Genomic DNA, 22,493 nt, shown 5'->3' with positions numbered 1-22,493 from the left:
TCACACTAAGATCTATCTAATCCTGGATCTAGTCAAAAGACATTAGCAAGTTCACATCTCTGAATGTGATTATTACCTACTCTTTATTTCCAGCCTATGATTACAGCTGATATCCAACTCTCTGTCTCTAGAACAACACTATAAGGCTCCCACTTAAAAGGCTCAGAAAGTGATTGAAAACTGGTTGTTCTCCCAGGTCTTGGGGTTGGTTATTGAGTCCTATACGATTTCTGTTTATTACTCATGTATGCCTTTTTCTTCTGGATGCATATGATTTGTACTCCTATTTTAATGTTTCCTGCTTTTAAAGGGTATGCCATCCAGAACTGGGCAGCCTCTAAATCATAATAATAAGCCCAATATTGGTCCTTCTTATGGATCTTGTAATTAGAATAAAGTAATGTTTATTCAGCTTACCTCTTTCCAGCTACCACCATGCTTCTCCATTTCAGAGGCTTTTAAGGCCCATCGGTTGGCACCTTTCTGAAGCTGAATAGTTTACAAAACAAAGTTAACAAATGCTCAGCCTGCTCCTAAGCACTTATTTGTCCTTCATATTCTTATCTGCTTTAACAATATCTGCAGAGACCTCCTGACTTGGCAAAATCAAAACTGCTTTAGCAACTCTGATTCTCTCTCTCTCTGCTGTCTTTTTCACACACAGCTCACAACTAGAAGGATGAGATGGCATATCAGATAGATTCAGAAAGAGGAAGTAAGCCTCTCCCAACTTTGTCCACGGAGCTGCCAACTCCAAGCAACTCAACCATAGGGTTTTTACTTTAGTCATTTGGTAATGTTAAAAAAAAATCTTTAGGAAGTGACATTCTCTTAGCTGTTTTTGAGGTAGATGGAAGAACTCCTGGTTTCCCTGTGCATCTATCATATGTACTACTGGCATATGCTGTAAAAAGGGGATTGATGAACTAAGTTAACTATGTCATGAAAAACAGCCATTTCACTGAAAGTGCACCTGGCAATCTATATAGCCAATGTATGTACCATTTTGGCATTCTTTTGCGTGATCTCACAAGAATTGGATAATTTTATTTACTTTATTTTTTGCACAGAGCACAGAGATGCCTGCTCCGACTCCTTGCCATTGTCTATTGTTATGTACACAGTATTTTCATCCTGCCCTTTCTCTAATAGGGATCATGTGGTTTGCCTCCTCACAACAATCCTAAGAATAGGAAGACAAAAAGTGAAAATCCAAAAATTATGAATTACTACTCCAATGCTAAACAGCTATTTGAACTCAAGAAGCCATTTTGGGCTATGCATATTCTTAAAGACACATGACTTCTTGTCCAGGATGCGGTATTAAAATCACACTTATTAGAAGAAGAAGAAAATGAGCTAGGAGGACAAGGCAAATTTCACACTCATTTTTGGTTCCTACCTGGTTAATTTTGTTCTGCAGTTCTTTCACCTGTTGCTCTGCCTGCTGCTGTTCATCCTTAAAATGATCCAAGAGTTCCAGCTTTTCGTGATCCCAGTTCTTCTCATTGATTTGAAGTTGCTTGGTCAGGTCCATAACAGCACTATATGATTCAGCTAGGAGATGCTGATGCTCTTCCCTTTCCCTCTTCAGAGCAGTTTTCCACTCAGAAAGAGCACGTTCTGCTGGACCTTTTCCAGTCTTAGTTTCTAACTGCAAGGACAAAAAATAAAACTAATTAAAACTAACGCATCAGCAGCTACAGTTTTGGAAGAGCAAGACCATTTCAGTCTTCTGGCTTATTTCTCTCTTTAAAGCATTTGTTATTGACCTAGTCCCCTCCAAGCAGTCATTCTAGATTAGAATGATATTGTCTGACATGTGATGTGGCAGCAGGTTGGAGAAGACTATCCTACCAAATCCTGGGATTAAAGTGGGAAGAGCCAAACTAAACCAGCAATCAAGAGCTAGAACCGCTACTCCCCAACAATATTAGTAAATTATTAAGATTATGCAAGCTGTGAATTCTGAGCATTGTAATCCCATCTTATTGGGATAGCATTAACTACCTACAGTAAAGAGAATAGTATGGGTAGCTGGGTGGCACCAAAACTGCCAAATTCACTTCCTAGAGTAATTCATTTTTTTAGTATCAGGCCACGCTACGATTAGGATTTCTTTAATCACCTTTTCTCTTATTTCTTTCTTCCAAATTTAATTTGATGCTGCTAATTTGCTCTATCACTTTTCCCCTCTTGCCAATATGATTTCATGTCATTTCTAAAGTTTCTGAGTTATCCCGAAGATGCTTTTTCACAAAGCAACTGGACTTTCTTGGGGTTTTTTTTGAAGATGTTTTGCTTCTCATCCAAGAAGCTTCTTCAGCTCTGACCGGATGATGGGAATGTTTCCCCATCATCCGGTCAGAGCTGAAGAAGCTTCTTGGATGAGAAGCAAAACGTCTTCAGAGAAAAACAAGAAAGTCCAGTTGCCTTGTGAAAAAGCATCTTTGGGATAATTATAACCTGGATGATTGAGAATCTATATAGACATAAAGTTTCTGAGCTCCTGGGAATTTATGAATGAAATAAAAACCTGTCTGTAGTCTCAATCTTCAACAGCAATATCACATTTTTAAGTTCATATATTTTCTATAGATTTCAAAGGACGACTAAGCTGGAGTTGTCCTTCATGAAGCCATAAAGTCAGGCAGGAATATAAACAGATTAATTCCATGATTTTATGGCAAAAATGACTGATTAGGATCTAGGGCGATAGAGCATTTCATGTTCTTCCTCCAAAGCAGAAAAGAAAGATAGATTAGTCAGTCAAAATGAGGTAAGACTCAAGCCTTTCATAGCTCCTATATTCTACTGGAGTACAAGAATTGTTTTCTTATGTTTAACGTGAATGGTAAAAGCAGTCCATTTATGCATGTCCTCCTTTTTCCTTCACAATTCCTGGTTGTTCATCAAAAGAAAAAAAGTATACCAGAAATGCCTTCCTTGCCTTGCCCTGATAGGATTTCCTTGGAAATTGAGCAGAAAAAAAATACATGCTTTTATCTCAGAATAGTAAGATAAGAGACAAGATTCTGATATCACACAAAAACATTATTCCTGTAACAGATGGAAATAAAAGTTTTATTAGGGAATTAGTTTCCAACTCTTAATAAACTGTGAGCAAAATCTACAAATAACAGGACCCCTGCCAAATCAGGATGAAAAGTGATGAGTAACAAATAATTAGAATAGATCCATCTGAGTCCTAAATCCCTATTTCTAACAAACTGTAAATCTCTACAGCTATTAAGAAAGGCTACTAAAAAGGAAGACATTACTAAAGCAAATACGAATCCTAAACAGAGCATGTGATGAAGTCTTGGGAATGATGAGCCCATTAAAACAATCAGTTCTTTTGGTGCAGGCAAATCCCCAAACTCATGACATTCACCTCAAGCCATATGCCTAATGGAATGGAGATATGGTCACCCAGAAGTCAGAGAAATCCACTGATGAAAGTGAGATTGCAGCCTTTGATGAAACTTCTAGAAGTGAAGCTAATTAAACACTAACTAAAAATTGTGGAATAATTTGTTGCTTAGGAAAATTAGCTTGAAAATAGGGAGAATCCTTGGGGGGGGGAGGTTAACAGTCTGACTCTTGAGTCTTGCCTGACCGCTGCTCTCATTGTGAGAGATTAAGCAAGCAAAGATAAGTAGTAATAAGGAATTTCCAAATGAAGCATAATCCAAATATTCTTTTCCATAGTATACTTGTGCAACCAGAGACTAAGATGTTAAGGACACAGGGGTGAAACACTAGCTGCAAAGGCCACAGCTCTGCCCTTCTGCAGCAGCTCCAGAGAAGAGTGAATTAATTCTAAAAGATTTGTCCCCAGGCTCCCTTACAAACTGACAGCTCAGACAGCTGAAGAGGAAATTATTATTCTATTCAGACAATAATTGGACAAGATGGTTACATTTATGAATAATAGCAGTTTAATGCAGATGCCATTCTGGGTAAGTAACTGGTAGCAGGCATCTGGGGGAATCTATGAAAAATCTAATAATGGCATCTCCAGAGTAAATTACTAACAAGTGGGTCATTTCTTGGGGCTTCATCATTATAACCTTGAAAAGGAGAAGCCTTCCAAAAGCCAAAAGTGAAGTTCCCTCACAGCTTTTCTCAGGTTGTTATGTTCTTGCATCTATTTGTCTTCTGTAACAGCAGGCTGAAATTCAGTCTGGGCACTGCAGAGACAGCTTATGGGTAATTTCTCAACTGATTGGAGTAACCTAACCTAAAACGTATTAGTGACAATTTTATTTGCTCGCCTTAACTGAATGGGGGAAGGAAATCTCTGCTCATGGAAGTTGCTTCTTCTCTGGTATTGTGCTTACATCAAAACCCATGAGAGAAAATCTGTTCTTTCAATTTGCCCATCTCTTTACAACTCATTAGCAACTTTGGACAACTTCTATATAAACTACAATGCAATTTTATCCATCAGGAAAGCCTCATGTTGGGATGGATGGGTAGAAGGAATTAGATTAGGAATGTCTACTTTTGATATTACAGTTGTTCTTCTAAATTTTATTATCTGTTGCTTTATTGATATTTTAAGCCATGTTTTATAGTATCTATATTATTCCTTGCAGTTTTCTTATGCAATTATTCTGTTTGTTTTATCTTTGATGTTATATCTTTATTTTTTGAAAATATTCCAGTTGATGCAATAGAATAGCTTTTTAATGTTCACAAATCAGGCAAGCAGACAGGTAGGCAGGTGTGTTAGTGCCGGGGCTTCTAAATTCAATGGCTAAAACACTGAAAATGCTAAGCATTTGCAGAAGCATTGCACATAATGACTGCTTTTGTAGTAGCAAAGTTTTTTAAAAAATATCTTCAAAATAACCAAAGAACACAGCTTTATGCATATTGAAATATATTGTATAATTCATATGTACATATTTTTAAATATATAAGATGTACATTGACAACAATGACATGTTGTTTCTTGCCCCAATGCCTAGGAAAGTAAACCACATGCTGAGATAACCATATAACAGCCTTTCTCAGTTTACTGTGCTTCCTGTCTAATAAGCCCTGGTTCTCTGCTGTCAACTTCTGGTTTGACAGTATATCTCAAGGCAGTAGGCTAGGCTGGGACAAACAATTAATTCCATATCCACTATTCAAGACTACTGTGGAAAAGAGAATTTCTCTTGCATCTCCTATTACGTTAATCTAAACCAGGGGTCTTCAAACTTGGCCCTTTTATTTATTTATTTATTTATTTATTTATTAAATTTATATACCGCCCTATCTCCCTTGCGGGACTCAGGGCGGTGAACAGGCGATACTAAAAACCATGAATAAATAAATAGTTTCTGTTTTAAAATCGAATTGAATAATAGGCCTGTTCTAAAAACACACCCATACAAAACCCCCCACTGAAACACAATCCAAACTACGCCAGGCCGGCCGCACGGAATAGATGGCTATGACTTGTGGACTTCAACTCCCAGAATTCCACAGCCAGTATGGCTGAAGACCCCTGATCTAAACAGTCCCCTCAGTCTACTCTGTATAGATATACTAAATGTTCTCTCTTTTAATTTCAAGTTACTTTTTCCAGTCTCTGGCTTTACTAGTTTATTTTATCCACAATTTTGCTCACCAGTTTTCTCAACAGAAAAGATTATTTTAAAAAGAGGAGCATTTAAGCCTCCTCTGTGGCTAACCAAAGAATCATGGTTGCATTCCTTTTTATAGCAGAAGTTTCAGATTTGTTCTGAATCTTGTCCTGAACAAGAGCAATACAATTAGATGGGGATTTGACAGCAGAGAACCAGGGCTTATTAGAACTCTTATATCCAGGACCCTAAAAATTATTCACACGGTTAAGACTCAGTTCATAAGTTCCATTTTTTATCTTTTATTAAAAGATTTTACAAAGATTTTAAAAACTATAGAAACATAGATGAATAGGAAAAGATTACAAAAGAGTAAATAAAAAATAAAGACTAACAAAAAAGCAAGAAAAAAGATATCTAAAGAAGCATCTTTCAATCTTCTTTGCAGCAGTTATAAACACAGCTATTGCCATCTATACAGTATGTTGCTACATTACAATGGAGAAACTATTTTTTATTTGATCAACTTGATATCTGGCACTAAACATGTTTCTCGGATTCTAACCTGAGTGATAAGACTCTTGAGTTCAGTTCTCTCCATCTCCCAGGTGGCTTTGGCTTTGGCAAACTGTTGCTGCAGTTCGTTCATGCCTCTCCTCTCTTCCCGTAGTTCTGTGCACAGCTCCTTCAAGATCACCTTCATATCTGACAAGGTCTTGGTATATTCATTGGGCTAAAAAAATTACAAAAACAAAAATATGAAGTTCATATAGTAGATTGAAGAAAAAGTCACCAAACTACATCAGTTTCACAAAGAAAAGAATTTTGAAGGCGCAACATGCCAATGTTGAAAAGCAAGGTGGTATGATGTCTATGCGGTTGGACTAGGATTAAAGTGTCCAAAATTCAAATTTGCTTTGACTATAATATTCCCTCTCAACTAACCTACCTCAAAAGTTTACTATTCAGGGAAAGAGACACTTTTTGTGACAGAATGTCACAAGGGTGCTCTCTCTACCATCATATTGTTACCAACATCCCATGTAATTATTATACGTATTAATTTCCAATTGTTTGAATCATATACAGTATACGCACTGCCTCCTATGCATTTGGGTGTGAATTGAGATGTAGGAAAGATGAAATACATAAGACCACTCAAAGCATGTCATAGAAATAGATATTTATTGTGATAATTTGTAGCTTATGAAATGAAGAGTTATAACAGAAGATATATTTTTCAAAACACAAAGGGCTTCCAAAAACACTTGAACTGAATCAAATGATGACACTCAACTACAAAGTGCAAAAAAAGTATGAGAAGGCTAATTATCTGGAACTTGCCAGGCCTTGTTGTAACTTATAGAAATAGATGGGAATGGCACATTACATAAGGTAATATGGATAGTGGAAACTGTATCTCAGTTTTTCAGAGTTTTTCTGAGACCAATTCAAAACCAATCTGCCAAGCTAAACTTTGAGTTTGTAGATATACTTGGGTATTGAATGCATATTGTGAATGAAACTTTTGGTTCAGAAAGAAAACAATGAAAGATACAAACAAGCAGATTTATACTGTATATTTCTGAATCTCTGGACAAAAAAACAACAACAAGTAGCAGCAGAGGGGTAAGGCAGGCTCTCATTATACCTTCACCATGTCACTCCTCAGCTGCAACTTTTCTTTCCACAAATGCTTTTGCAGATTTTTTCATCATATCTCTGATGGGAAGAGAACATTATGGGCTAGGCTGCTTTGATAACTGAATATTGATTACATCTGAATAGATAAAGTCGTCAGGAAAAGCATAGTTTGTGGTGATATGAAAGTTTTGTATAGCTGCCATGAACAAAACTGTTACGTCACTTTAGACAGCATATTTTCCAGTCAGTCAGCTCATACATTCAAATTCAACTAATTCAGAGATGTACCAAACAATAAGTATCTAAGAGGGACTGTAAATGATCACAAATTCTATACAGAATGGATTCTTTATTCCATTGGTCTCCTATTCCATCTTACCATGTTCTGGGACCAAAGATCTCCAGTGTATGTCTTATTATCTGCTTGCTGCTGTGGGCTCAGTTCTTCCTCTTCAATCAGCAAATATAGTTCTTTCATGCTATTCACCTAAAAAGAGCAAACAGTGAGTAGGAGCCTATCATAACTAAATTGCCTGCTTTGTTGTCTGAAAAGAACCTGCTAGTACAGAGCCTACTGGACCCTTTAAGCAGAGGTGACAGGTTGAGAACTGTCAACAGATCAAGCCTGTAACTCAAAGTGGGATGCTACAATAAGCAGCAGCCACACAGAGATGTTTCCATGCCATGTCATCACAGCTATGTTTGGTATAACCCTCTCTCTCATGTTTCTGTACCAGGCACCTTTCTAGACATTTCTGCCTGGAAAGAATCATCCTTTGGGACTTCACAGTACACTGGCATATAAAGAAGCTGTTGTTGCCAAGCCTGCAATTTTTCAGCTGCACACAAACTATGCATTCTATTTCAATTAGCATGAATATGTTGCTCTGATAATGATGAGAGACTGTTTTGTTCATCTAATGTGGCCTTACGTCTCCTTATGTCCAGAGCCAAAACAATTCAATAAAACCTTATCAGTCAGGTAAAATAATTCCTTTTCCACCCAGTGTTGAAGTAATATGGAGGCAGGCAAGAATGAGGCTAACAGGATTTCAAGGAGGGTAGAGATGCTACTACACAACTCTTCTTACAATGTGCTTTCTCCACATTTGTGAAAAAGCCTCACTGCAGATTCATTCCCATACCATAATTTAATGAAGTAAAAATGCATATCTAAGTCTCCACGTGCTTTTTATGTCACTTGTGATTGTTCTCCCTGCAGTAGAGTAGGAATAATAACCCCTCCAAATGTTGAAGTGTAACATCTCTCCCTACTAGCTTTGTTGATGATCTAGAGTAAACTGTGGTTTTGCAGAGTGTTAAAGATCATAAATACCCAATTTTCAGAACAGAGAGGAGGATAAATAGAATGTATGTTCTAGCCAAAGTTAACTTGAAATATATATGAAGAATTTAAACAAAGCTGATTTAAGCTTGCATCTCAATTGCTGACCTTCACCAAGATATACTATTGAGAAAATTATCTAATGCCAAAAGCTAGATAATAACTCTTGCCTTCAAAGAGTGAATGATTTAAAAAAGATAAGAAGGAAGGAATAAAAGCTCCATTCCCTGAATGTTTGACAGAGCCTAAACTATGATAGCACCCAACCTTGTCCTAAGATGATAAAAGATGTTAACAAAACAACAGAATACACTCAAGGCAAATGTCACAGTTATCTCTGTTAATGTCAATTGAAGATTTTGATTACACAGATATAGAAGTTCATGGTCAAACATTACTATACCTCCAAGAAATCACTGCCTTCATTTTGCAAGGTTTTCCCCTGTCTCCAATGCTTCAAAAACCACTTGAGCTTCATAAAAAGAAGCAGGAAATTCTGTTTGAACTGTTGGGATTCTTGTACCAGAAGGTTCTTCTCCTGGCTCCAGAACTTCTGCTCCAATCTCCTCTGAAGGTTCAGGCTCTGCAGCTCAAATTCTCTTCTCAGGAGGGCCTTCTGGTGATCATCCTTTAACTGATGAAATATGGGAAGAAACTGAGAACATTACACAAAGGGTGTGTGTGTGTGTGTGTGTGCCAGCAAAGTCAGTTTACATTGAATCAAAGGAACCAAGAGTGCAGACAAGAAAAATCTAATGTATGGGAAGCATGAATATTTTCTTCTCCTTCACTAATGTTTTCTTTTTTAAAATATTTGAAATGCTTGGTATGGAAAACCAAAAAATGTTAAAAGCATATGGCAACAAAATATAGCGAGAGGAATTTCATCTATTAAAAATGTTCTGGGCAATGTTTTTCAGAATAATGCTGGTTTGGGAGAAAGAAATAACCAAAGCTTTCAGACATCAGTCCAACTTTGTTTGGAAGCATCCAGAGTTCATTCCACAAATTCTGGTTAACACCTGAGACTCAACCAATATTTACCAAGTAGATAAGTATCACTGTACACTTGCTATAACCTGATTCATGGCAATACATTTCCAACATCCAGAGATGACAAATAAAAGCATTTGCTTATTTGTTGGCAACCAGAGGAAGCAGAACAGAATTATTTTGTGCTTGCATCCAACTGCAAAATGGTTGAAGCAGCATAAGGAATAAGCTTGCACCAGACTCTCTGACAAGTTGTTGCAAGCTCTTCTTGCATCCCAGAAGATGACTCCAAACAAATACCACTAACCTGGCAGATTTTTTGTGTGAAGTTCTCTGCTTCCTCTTTCCTAAGCTGCCTTTCTTGGGAAAGTTGTTCCTGTAGGCCCCTCAAACTCTCATTAGCTTCAGAAAGAACTAGTTGCAGTTCCTTGATCTGCAAGGACAATATAACAGCCAATACTGTAGTCAGAGGAGGTATTGTGACAAATCCCAATAACTCTATGCTATTTGGGAGAAGATGACCCAAAAAGCTGTTTATGATACAGTGGGAGCAACATTTGTCATTTTACGTATCTTTGTGCACAAATCTAAGACTTGTCCTTTGCAGTGAGGTATCTTTGTGTGCTTTAATATAACAATTACTATATATGAGAACTCTAGAAAGTAACATAAAAGGAAGAATCCTGGAAAAATTGTCAGCAATGGCCCCATGTACTCAGTTTATTGCATATTCTAATCCTGCAATTGAAAACTTTCAAATTATAATTTTGCACAAGAAGTCAGCATATCTTCCTTCAAATCCTTCTATTTTATACTTCAATTTTCCTCACTAGGGTGCTCTCCCAATGTGTTATGCTGGCTCAAACATCATGATCTGCAGCCAACACAGTGCTGCAACCCATCAAGTAGGATGAACACCAGATTGAACCATTCTTTTTTTATTATCTATGTATTCAACTTAACGTACTGCTGATTACTCTGACATGTAAGTATCTACATATTCCAATTTGGCTCTTCCCAAAGATTTAGCAGAACTGAAAATGGAAAGGTGGATGAATGGGAACCTTGCCTTTATTTTTTCCCCTCTTATATATAATTAAGAAATACTTTCCCAGCCAAGTAACTCTTCACAGAGTCCCCAGCCAGCCCTCCTCTCTTCCTTTAGGACAGTGGTTCTCAACCTTTTAATGCCGCGACCCCAACCGGTCGTAAGTCGAGGACTAAACCGGTCGTAAGTCGAGGACTAAACCGGTCGTAAGTCGAGGACTAAACCGGTCGTAAGTCGAGGACTACCCAACCGGTCGTAAGTCGAGGACTTTCCCTGCCCGGGAGCGCCACGCATGCGTGGTTCCGCCCCCTGCGCCGGCCGAGGCGTAGCTGGCAAGCAGCAGAGACGGAGCAGGGCGACCACCAGCTGGCCCAGCCCAAGGGAGGTAAGGCACCCGCCGGAAAAGGGGAAAAAATGGCGGACAAAAAAAATGGCGGACAGCCTTGCTTGGCGACCCCCATGAAATGGTCGATCGACCCCAAATGGGGTCCCGACCCACAGGTTGAGAACCACTGCTTTAGGAACATCAGCACATACCTCAGACACGTAAGAATCCTTCTCTTCTCGTTGGTATGACTTGTAGCTCCGGTCATGTCCCATGTTGGCTTCCGAATTGATGGTGGCAGTGCTGCTGCTGCTGCTGCTGTTGCTGCGATATAGATCGGAGGGCCTGCTCTCCCCGACATCCCAGTCTGGGGCCTCCCTAAAGTCAGACTGCTGCATGCATGGGCAAGTTAATGAGAACAAACCAAAAGAATAGAAAAGAAAAGAAAGAACAAAAACAAAACAAATGGGTCTCAGGAACAATAAAGAGAGCTACAAGACAACAAAAAGGATGAAGAGGAAGAGGAGCTTCACTACTGTGGCAGAAGATAAAGTGGAAAATAAAAGGAGACACAAAATGAGGAGACACGTGGGCTGGATTGTTTGGGGAGGGGGAAAGAGAGAGAGAGAGAGAGGGAAAAAATGTGCAAACACCAGTTATGGTGCCATGCAGTGCTAGGGGTGAGGGTGTGGCTAGCTGGAATAACGGAGGGGGCCAGTGCATGCACAAAAATAAAACTCTGAAATTTTGGAGTGTGCTTCAGGAGGTTGCGATTCAGCCATTCCCCCAAACCATTTCCCACAAGACCCAAGGCATTTCATATCCAGTTTGGGTCACTACATTTTCTCTTGCTACATCAGGGTCCGGTCTGCAAGACTGAATATTCCTAAGTACCGTAGGTTATTATCTTAGCCAAGACAAACACAAAGTTTGTCTCTGCAAAGGTGCAGTTTCAAGCGTACTTCCATCCCTCCACTCTAAACAGGGAAAGTGCGTGCATTTGACAAATACTCAAATTATATTTACCATACGGCAAAGGTATCACAGTAAACCTCCCCAAAATTACTGTGTCAAACAAAAACCTTGAAAGCTAATGTTTTCTCTTACTGAATTGACTTTGGAAAATTATTTTAAAATGGGTGCTATGTCATTGCAAATCTATCAATATGTGGAAATGATTTGAAAAGGTCACGGCACATGGTCTTGATTATCTTGTAATATAATCCCCTTCTGGCAGGGCAATGATTTCATTTTTCTGCCCTACATATGAAATAGATTTGGGTTGGGGTTACAATATATTATGCATTTGTCTAGGCAAACTCCTGTTCCGTGCACACTCTGCTAAACCAGAGTCCTATCTTGTTAGTGGCCTCAGTTCCATGCAGTGAACTAGTTGTTAGTTTGTCATTTCACTCTGAGAAAGTAGAAAAAGGAAGTTACATTAACAGGGTCAGGTTCTGATTGGTTAAGGCAAGAAAAACAGTACTGTACAGCAAATAAAGCAATAATAACTGCAAGGGAGTCACTGTCAACAACTCAGAGAAACCCTCACCTGGAATTCAGCACCATGACTTTTTCGTAGAGCTTCTTTGGTGGAATCCTGGGAGCTGGAACCTGGTAGGGAATCCTGCTGATCTTTCAAGCAGCCACCAATACCGTCCACTTTTTTCATAAAGGTGTTTAGCTCCTGTTGCAGGACTCCAAGCCGCATCAAAATAGCATTGACCAGCTTAGAGTCCGTAGTATTCTCATTGTCCATTGCCTCACTCAAAACTAGCTGTGCACAGTCATTGTCCATGCAAAGTTTGAGGCTAGAGGTAAAGCCATTGGCATCAGAAATCAGGACATCAATAGCTTTGCTGACAAGAGCAGCCTGATCTCTGATGTCAAGGAGGGTCTCAAAGTCTTTAAATTTGGAAAGCTGGTTGGGGCTGCTTTCGTGAGTTTTGCTGAAGCCATTGCTAGGTACTTTCTCCTTTGCATCATTTTCTCCCCCAATAGGAATTTCTTTCCAAAGCAAGGTTGGGATGCACAAGGCAGAATCACCAGCCTCAGCATCTGTCTCCAGCATGGGTCGGGTGGTATGGCAAGAGGCAAGGTCACAACGTTGCAAGTTGGAGAGGAGCACACGGTTCTCATACTGTAGCTTCTTAACTTTGCCACTAAGCTCACTGATTTGGACCTTGGCAGTGGCCAGTTCTTCTTGAGAAGTCTCGCTGATCACAGAACAGCTGTCCTCAGATAAAGTAATATCTAGATCATGATCTGACTTGTACTTATTGAGCTCATTCATGAGGAGCTTATTCTGTTCCTCCAGCTCCATCAATGAACGTCTCAACAGGTCTGCCTCTTCTTCCACAAACTGCAAGTGCCGCCTGAGTTCTGTCACACTCTCCCCAGAATCTCCATTGTTTGCCATGGAGAAAGCCAACTGGATATCTTGTCCCAAAAGGTCTTTATCTCCCTGCCCCTTCATGTCATCCATCTCTGCCCTCAGTCCTCGATTTTCAACCTCAAGCTCTACTATTCTGCGGCTCAGAATATTGGCTTCTTCTTCAACAAGTTTCAAATGGACCTTTAGCTCAGCTTCTCTGGAGTAAGGTGAATCAGCCAGCTCTTCTATGGAGAGAGAGCTTTCCAGGTCCCCATACAAGGACTGGTATTTTGTCAGCTCATCCTTCATACTGTCATTCTCTTTTGCTAACTTGGTTAGTTTTTTACACATTAGAGCAGATTCCTCCTTAGCAAAATGCAGTTGACATTTGAGATCTGCACTGTCTTCCTAGGATCAAAAAAAAATATGATGCAAGCATTACCAAAAGAAAATGGTACTTTTAACAAATCACTGTATATTAGAAAGACTATTGATCTTTCATGGCAATAAGATTAACATTGACATACTATAATTGATTACATTTATATTGATATTATACTGAGAAACCAAAGTTGGGGTTTGTGCTTGAGAACTTGAAGTTATCATATAACCTAAACGAGATCAGTTCCTCTTGGATAACATTTTCATTTTCCCTTGAGGAACATTATCTCATTAAAAGTGACCGTTAGACCGTTATAAAATTAGTTCATTTCCTGCTTATATAACTCATGGAATAAAAAGCTCTAAGAAAACCCTCAGAAGAAAAGAATGTCTCCAGTAAGCACTCAAACCTTCTTTCCAGATGTCCAATACACTATGAGCATTCAGCTACAACTGACAGCTTAATGTTGCATCAGCCAGAATTGAAAAAAAGCAACTATTATTCAATTCTTAAAATGTACTGCATTGTTGCATTATCATTACAAAAATTCTATTGCACCAGATTGAAACATAGCATAAATTGGGGGAGGGGGAATAGAAACTCACTAAAGATTAAAAAAAAACTCTTCCTTTTATCCTTTGAGGCAAGCCACTAATTATGTTTCCTTGGAATTATGAGCATATCCTGCAAACTGTGTTCAATAAATGCCTCCATGTCAGATCTTTGCTTCTGGGTCCTGATTGTTCAAATGCTGGATATCTCTTTTAAAAAGTTCAAATATCAAGAGACTTCAGCAAAAAGATACAAAGCTACTTTCCTCAGTTTGTTGTTATTCATTTATTTATTTGAATTTATTAGCTACCAATTCCAATGGAGTCTTTAATACTGAAATGAAACATTGAGCTACCTTCAGGAATTAGGCTAATGTAATGGAGTTAATCAGGGGAATTAGCTTTTTTTTCACTGGGGAAATACAGTTTGATACTTTTCATGTTTGACCTCTGGGGAGCATAATCGATACTCTGATGACATAACATCAACTGGGAAGAGGTCTGGAGTTATTTTTCCCCATCAATTTTGGGGTTTGAAATTGTTAAAATATAATATAGATGTTAACATACTCCTTGCTAAGAAAAAAATTGAATGTGTCAAATTTAAATGGTGCGGTCTTTGGGAGCTACATCGTATGAAACTTCCAAATACTGTTCAAGGGAAGCCCCATGTAGAGCACATTGCCGTAATCAGTCTGGAGGTGACTAGAACATAAGTGACTATAAGCAGGGACTACCAACCCAGGAACAGGCACAATTAGCATACAAGACAAAGCTATGCAAAGGCCCTCCTAGCCATAGCTGCCCCCTGCTCATGGGACAAGAGTCATAAATCTAGGAGGACCTGTGCACTGGGTCTGCCTGAGGTCATGCAACCCCATCCAGCACCAAAAATTGTATAGTCCTGGAATCAGCAGGTTCCCAAACACAAAGCTAGTTAATCTTGTGAGAGTTCAGCTGAAACTGTTTTTTCCCATCCAGACATTTAAAGCCTCCAGGCACTAAGCTAAGATGTTCATGACATTGTTTAATTCACCAGAATTAGAAATATATAATTGGCCACCATCAGCATAGTAATGACATCTTACCCCATGTGATGACCTCATGTAGATGTTGAAAAGGAGAAGAGAAACCACTGATCACTGTGGCACCACACACTGGCTGCAGGTGAAACCTCTCTTGTCCTTCTCAATTATTACTGACTAGAATTGATCCTAAAGGAAGGAATGTGCTCTACATAGTATTTGGAAGTTTCATACGATGTAGTTCCCAAGGATCGCACCATTTAAATTTGACACATTCATGTAGTTTTTTTAGGAGTATGTTAATATCTATGTTATATTTTAACAGTCCCAACTGAAAAGAGTCTAGATAATCTGCCATGATAAATTGTGGCCACATTCGTGTAGTTTGCTTGGTAGCAATATGGAAATGGTTGGCTACTGTCTTCTTCCAGGACATTTTTTTCTACTTTTTCTAGCTGCCACACCATAACTTTACAAGATCTCAGAGCTATCCTGTTTGGCTTTATAGATCAGCAGGGATGGCTGTGTGCACCAAATCATGCTGAAAATCATGCAACCGACACTTCAATCTCCATACAGTAAGTTTAGATAATAATGGATTTAGCTTGGGGCATAAATCACTAGCTGACATCAGCTGTGCTCAATAAGCATACTCAGTTCCTCTATAAAAGCAATACATATTCTTCTGAATATGGATCTCAACTTGAAATATGCTATAATAGGACATTTGGAAACTCTTATCAAGGTTATTAAAAATCAAAAACCTGGCAGTATGCAAAATCAGGCTTCAATCTTACTTGAGCTTGAAGTAAAACTTGTTTGGGAATATATTACTTCTTTCTTTTGACAGCATTTATTCAAAGCTTATATTATTCTAGATAATCATATAACCCATGCTAATTTACATTTTCAAAAATCCCAAACAATAGTGAAATTATACCATAGAATCCATGGGGGACAAAAAAAAAGAGTACAATAAATTAAGCTGTTAAGGACAGTACCTCTATAAAGCATAACTTTACATTTGTTTCTATATTCTCATATCTACATAATCATTCTATAGATATTCAAATGTTCAATCCCTTGATCCCCGATTATGACTTTAAAAAAGGAGTAAATACCACTTTAGAAGTTAAGGAAATTGCCATAGAGCAGGGGTGTCAAACTGCCGGCCCGTGGGCCAGATGTGTCACGAGGAAACCGCGCCCACCCATTGCCAGCAATAGGAAAAAGCTCGACGTCACGTGACGTCACAAGTTTGTCATGTCTGGCATAGAGCATTTAAATTGAGTTCAGTTCTACAGGTTATCCAGATTTTCATTCTATATTCAGAGATCAGAATCTACCCTTCTGACTATAAGAAAGGACTGGTCAGGTTTAGCTGTATGATCCATGGATGATACCTTCTATCTAAACCATCACCTAAGAGTTACCAATCATGTAGATGAGAATCAAGAACTCTCTCACCAAAGATTCTTGTATTTTCCTAAAAGGGTTGTTTTCATTTCATTTAACATTCAATAGACCAACAATATAAACTGACAGAGTGAGAACACTGGGAATGCAAAGCAGAATTCCAGTCTCGTTAGCATAATCTTGGTAACTGAAGAGCAATATAGTTTGTTCTAAAGCTATTGCTATCCCAGTCTATTCCAGCCTGCAAACAATTTCACATCTGTCCTTTCAGGTTCTCTGGTCAACACATGGTTATAATGCAAAATTACATAACTGCCCTAAATCATGAAGATATCTCAGTTTCAACAGACACATCTATGTTTTTCTAGCTATTGATCAAAGAAAGGATTGCAACCAGAATAAAACATCAATTCCGGCCTTAGGGAGAGAGTATAAACTCAATTTAAAAATTAGTCTACTCAATGCAATGGACTGGAATCTGCTCTCCTGCTCGCTCGCTCGCTCTCCCTCTCCCTCTCCCTCCCTCTCCCTCCCTCCCCCCCTCTCTCTCTCTTGTCTGCCATCAAGCTATCTCCTTTGCATCACTGCATCTTTCTGGTGATACAATTGTTCATGGAGGATTTGAACAATATATTCCTGATATTAGAGACCTATTCAGGGTCCATCAATGCCATGCAGAGCATGTAAACATTAACACTAAGCACATCAAACCTACATTCTATTAAAAGATGTGGTTGGCCTGCTTTTAAATAGCAATGAAAGAAAAGCAAAAAGTATTATTGCCCCATAGTTGCAACATAAGCTTTGTTCCTTTGCAACCTAGTACCAGCTATATCAACAACATATAGGTGATAGTCTTGTCACTTGTTAGCAAGTGAAAATTATTTACAGGGCATGTTGCAATTGATAAATAGTGCATGTTGAAGCAGATGGTCATGTTAGGGCATTAGTAAATATACATCTGTGCCTATATTACACAAGAGCCCTATAACATATACTTTTTGGTTTGCAACAACAGCTAAGTTGGCATTGAATGGAATTTCCACTCCAAATATTTGTTGCATTAAGTCAACAAATTTCCTAGACTTATCAGAGGGGAGATTTACTTGAAATGCCAGTGATTAAAAATAGGACCTTTCTGCATGCAAAATATGTTACTTTGTCATTAAAATGCAAGATGAAGATGAAAAAAGTATATTAGAATGACATCCTAAAATACAAACAAAAAAAGCCATTTGGATTTTTTGAAAAGATAAAGAATTTGAAGTTAAGCATTCACTGGAAATTATATTGCAACAGCATATCAATTATTGAAATTGTTGTACCTGGACAGATGATTTCTTGTCTGTCTTCCCTAGAGAACGTGATCCCCTTTTCTTTAAAGAATTCTGAAATAGAAGAGAGAATTTTTTTATATATAAAAATGGCAGCTGTACAATGCTAACACCCAGCAATCATCTAAGCAGTTTTTTCCTGTGACTATGTATATTAGCCCTGATCACTAATGTCCATATCTTCCAGTGAGCTTCATAGAGCTGGGTTTAATTTCCTCCATGTTTTCAAAAAATATGTTTTCCCATGAAATCAATGCATTAACAATACATGTCAGTGAGACTGACTAAATTCCTCATATTTGGAGAGAATTGAAATAAAAAGGCAGAGGTGGAACTGAAGTTTTTCTTTGTATCTTGCTGGTTGGGGGATTCTGGGAGTTGAAGTTCACATATCTTAAAGTTGCCAAAGTTGAGAAACACTGTTTTGCCTGTTTATCAGCCAGGCTTGTATTTCACCCTTCATCAAGAGCTGAAGCAGCTTACATCAGGATCACAGCAATAGCAATAGCATTTAGACTTATATACTGCCCTACTGTGCTTTACAGCACTCTCTGGGTAGTTTACAATGTAATCATTATATCCAGTGGTGGGATTCAGCCAATTTGCACCAGTTCAGTAGAACCGGTAGCTAATTTTTTGTTGCCCAGGCCCAGAATGGACTTCCAGAAGCAGCATCCACACAGAGAACCGGTTGTTCACACATTTGAATCCCACCATTGATTATATCCATATTGCTCCCAACTAGCTGGGTTCTCATCTTACTGAACTTGGAAAAATGGGAGGCTAAGTCAACCTTGAGACCAGTCAAGATCAAACTCCTGTCTGTGAGCAGAGTTTGCCTTCAATATTGCACTTAACCACTGCATCACAGGGCTCCTTATTATCCCCACAATTACAACTTCATGAGGTAGGTTGGCTGAGACAGAATAACTGGCCCAAACCAATCCAGGGAATTCATACACATTGAGAATGGACTAGAACCTGAGTCTCCTTACCGTCTGTCCAATCCCTTAAGTCATACTGGCTCTATACCTTTCCCTATTATTATCAGATAGGATTTAATACAAAACTTATTTTAGAAAATGTAGTGTGCGAAGTAGGAAACAAGTTTTGTGTGTGTGACATAATGCAGGAAAGGTAAAATTATGATCCCTAGCACTGCATATTAACTCAGAGAGAGGAAATTCACCAATAGTAATTAAAATTCTCAAGGAAATCTCTCTGTTCTAGATTGACTCAGTTCCTGCAAAGTAGCAAAACATAGCAATGTTTACTTGGTTGACAAAGGAGAAAAATAGCAACCACCTACTATAAGAATTTACAAACCTATATAGTTAAGGGGCATAACTGACACTTAATGAGAGTAACGGAAATACAACTTGCATTTATATTAATAGTAAGCAGAAGCTTTGTGGTAATAGTATGAAATCACTAATACAGTATATTAGAGGCTAGCATTTTGTTATAAAGAATTGGAATTCTTTGTAGCTTCTTCATTGAGGGATGTGCATTATTTTTTCTCTTTTCATTAATGCAAAAAATTAAAAGACTTCTAAAGTAAAATGATGCTTAAGGTATAGGAGTGGTTGGTTGTCAAGAACATTCAGTCTAATTCACAACATCCATAACAGTTTACTATGATTAACCAGTTAATTATGAATAAATAGGAGTAATTATTGCCATTCCACCAAAACTATGCTGTTGTAAAGTACCTATAAAAATTCCAGCAGAATGTAGGACTAATCCTGGAAGAATTAAGCATTGAAGCCATCAGATTAAAACAGTTACATTTATATTATAATACACAGTCATGAAAGCTAGTATTATCCAAAACCAAGCAAGCAACAAAGGACTCTTTGCAAACAGACATACACACAAACACACACACACAGAGTCACTAGCCCAAAGTCACCAATGAACTCCATGGTCAAATGACGCTGGAACATGAGTCTCCCCAAGTCCAATATCCAGTTATATTTCATTAATTTATAAGTAATACTAACTAAAAAAAATATAAACTTCCTTTAAAAAATAAATTGCCAACATACAGCTTTAATGGCCAATTACCACAAACTTCCAGTGGTGAACGTAATGTTCAGTATAGTGGTTCTCGCCTAATGAGAACGTTATGCAGTATGATCACATGCTTATATAATGGCTGTTAACAAGATAAATGATAGCTAAGGGGGTATATTAATGACTATAAGCCACGACAGTTAAGAATGTCATTTCCAGAGCAAGATGATAACTAAGTAAATACGTAATCCTGTTGAATTTATACCGATTCATCGCCAAGATTTCAACAAGACAATAAGAATACATAATTTAAAATTAATTTACAAATCTCCTTTTCTTGGTACACAACTTCCTCCTCAACAGCTTCATATATTATCTTGCTGCCAACAGATGCCCCACTGAACTGATGAATAATTCAGTCCAGGGGAGCTTACATTTGTCTTGGCATATACAGACCAGGTTTAAAACCCAACTCAATCAGGGATTAAGTAGACTGAAATAAATACACCACAGTCACTAAGTCTCTTCATTCCTCCTAAAATAAGAAATTCATATCAGATGCTACAGTGCATCTCGTACACGTAGGCCTCAACTGATGATCACAATTCAGCCCAAAATTTCCTTCGCTAAGACAGTTGTTAAGTGAGTTTTGTCCCATTTTACAACCTATCTTGCCACTTGTTAAGTGAATCCACTGCAGTTGTTAAGTTAGTAATGTGGTTGTTAAGTGAATCTGGCTTCATCGTTGAAGCTTGTCAGAAGGTCACAAAAGGTGATCGCTAGACCCTGGGACACTGCAACTGTCATAAATAGGAGCTAGTTGCCAAATGTCTGAATTTTGATCATGTGACCACGGGGATGCTGCAACAGTTGTAAGTTTGAAAAATGGTCATAGGTCACTTGTTGCAGTCCATTATAACTCTGAATAGTCACTGAACAAATGGTTGTAAGTTGAAATCTACCTGTACTCTATTTATTCAGTTACTATGTAAGAAGATTTTTATTGAGACATCTTTTGGAGTTAAAAAGCTTGAGAATGCTGACTAGTAATTTCTTCTTTCCTAATGTATCTGTTTTTATTCTTCCTATGCCCTACTCCCTGTGATTTGAAATATAGCCAATATTATAAAAGAGCTTTTATAAGGAAGAAGGGGAACGCTGGCTTGCCTCTTCCACGTTCCAATACATTTAGAAAGAGTTTAGTATATTGTGTGTGTGTGTGTGTATTTGTTTTCGTAGATTTTCATGGGTACAGGTATGCAGGTCTTGGCGTATTCGGGTCTTTTCCCGTGTAAGATTGAGAGTATCTTGGCGACGTTTCGATGAGGTCCCACTCGTCATCTTCAGGCTGGGGTCTTCGGCTTCGTGCTTGTGCGAGCAAAGTGTGATCGGAGCTGCCGTCTCTCTATAAATATTGGTGGGGGTGTGTGGAGTGCTGGCTTTGTTGCTGTAGGTGGGTTGGTTGGCTGTGTTGGAGTTATTGTTTGCGGATTGTTCGGCTGTTTCGTAACATCCTGAGTAGCTGAGGTGCTGGCTGTGTGCCCATTAGTCTTTTGTGTTGTAATGACCTGGGTAATGGGCTGTGTGATGACATCCTGAGATCTAGTGTAGTGATATCCTGATTTCTGTGTTGCAACATGCTGGGTGGTTGGCTGTGTTGTAACATCCTGAGCTTTAGCGTTGTAACATCCTGAGTTCTGTGATGTGATGTCCAGAGCAGAAGGCTGTGATGTAACATATCGGGCTTTGGTTTGGCTCCGAGTTTGCGGTCTAGTTCTGTGTTCCTGGCGTGTATCCGTTGCTTTGTGCGGGGGTCGGAGGGAGGTGCAGCAGCTGGTGATGTCGTCGTGGTTTGGCTTCTGGATGGTGGTTGCATTTCGTCTGAGGGATGGGTTTGGGCTTGGGTTTGGGTCTGGTGAGGGTGAATGGTGGTGGCGTACTGTGTTGTTCTGGGTCCGGTGTCAGAAAACTGTACCCGTGAAAATCTACGAAAACATCTACGAAAACATATATATATATATATATATGTGTGTGTGTGTGTGTGTGTGTGTGTGTGTGTAGGTCTTTGGTCATTTGGGTTTTCTCCCGCGTAAAATTGGAAGTATCCTGGCGACGTTTCGACGAAGTCACATTCGTCATCTTCAGGCTGGTGTCTTTAGCTTCCTGCTTCTGGGAGTAGTGTGTGTGATCGCAGCTGTTTCTTCCTTTTAACTGCCAGTGGGGTTTGAGCTGATTGGGTGGGAGCTTGGCTGTGTTCTGATGGGGTGGAGGTGTGTTCTGATTGGTTAAGGAGCTTGGCTGTGCTCTGATTGGATGGGGGGTTGGCTGTGCTCTGATTGGATGGGGGAGTGTTCTGTTTGGGTGGGGGCTTTGTTGTGCTCAGGTTAGTCTGAGTTGCAGGGGGATTTGAGATGGTGAGCTTCATTGCTGTAGTTTGGCTTCGTGTTCGTGGTCGTGCCAC

The 22,493-nt window shown here is 38.8% G+C and overlaps 1 protein-coding gene across 1 annotated transcript in view; it reads right to left on the bottom strand.

The window, feature by feature from the left end:
• The window catches only part of SOGA1 (suppressor of glucose, autophagy associated 1), a 45,503-nt gene that overhangs the window by 3,950 nt on the left and 19,060 nt on the right, over positions 1–22,493 (bottom strand). Inside the window, exons 3-11 of the mRNA XM_015813788.2 lie at positions 18,008–18,070; positions 12,487–13,716; positions 11,147–11,326; positions 9,869–9,994; positions 8,972–9,202; positions 7,603–7,710; positions 6,145–6,312; positions 1,403–1,654; positions 418–489 (exon numbers count right to left, since the gene is read on the bottom strand). Of these exons, the coding sequence (XP_015669274.1) occupies positions 418–489; positions 1,403–1,654; positions 6,145–6,312; positions 7,603–7,710; positions 8,972–9,202; positions 9,869–9,994; positions 11,147–11,326; positions 12,487–13,716; positions 18,008–18,070 (2,430 nt within the window). The remainder of the gene's footprint in view (positions 1–417; positions 490–1,402; positions 1,655–6,144; positions 6,313–7,602; positions 7,711–8,971; positions 9,203–9,868; positions 9,995–11,146; positions 11,327–12,486; positions 13,717–18,007; positions 18,071–22,493) is intronic.

Source organism: Protobothrops mucrosquamatus, unplaced genomic scaffold, assembly GCF_001527695.2.
Source record: "Protobothrops mucrosquamatus isolate PMUCROS unplaced genomic scaffold, P.Mucros_1.0 scaffold194, whole genome shotgun sequence".
NCBI lineage: Eukaryota > Metazoa > Chordata > Lepidosauria > Squamata > Viperidae > Protobothrops > Protobothrops mucrosquamatus.
This window is presented reverse-complemented; position numbering and strand designations above follow the sequence as displayed.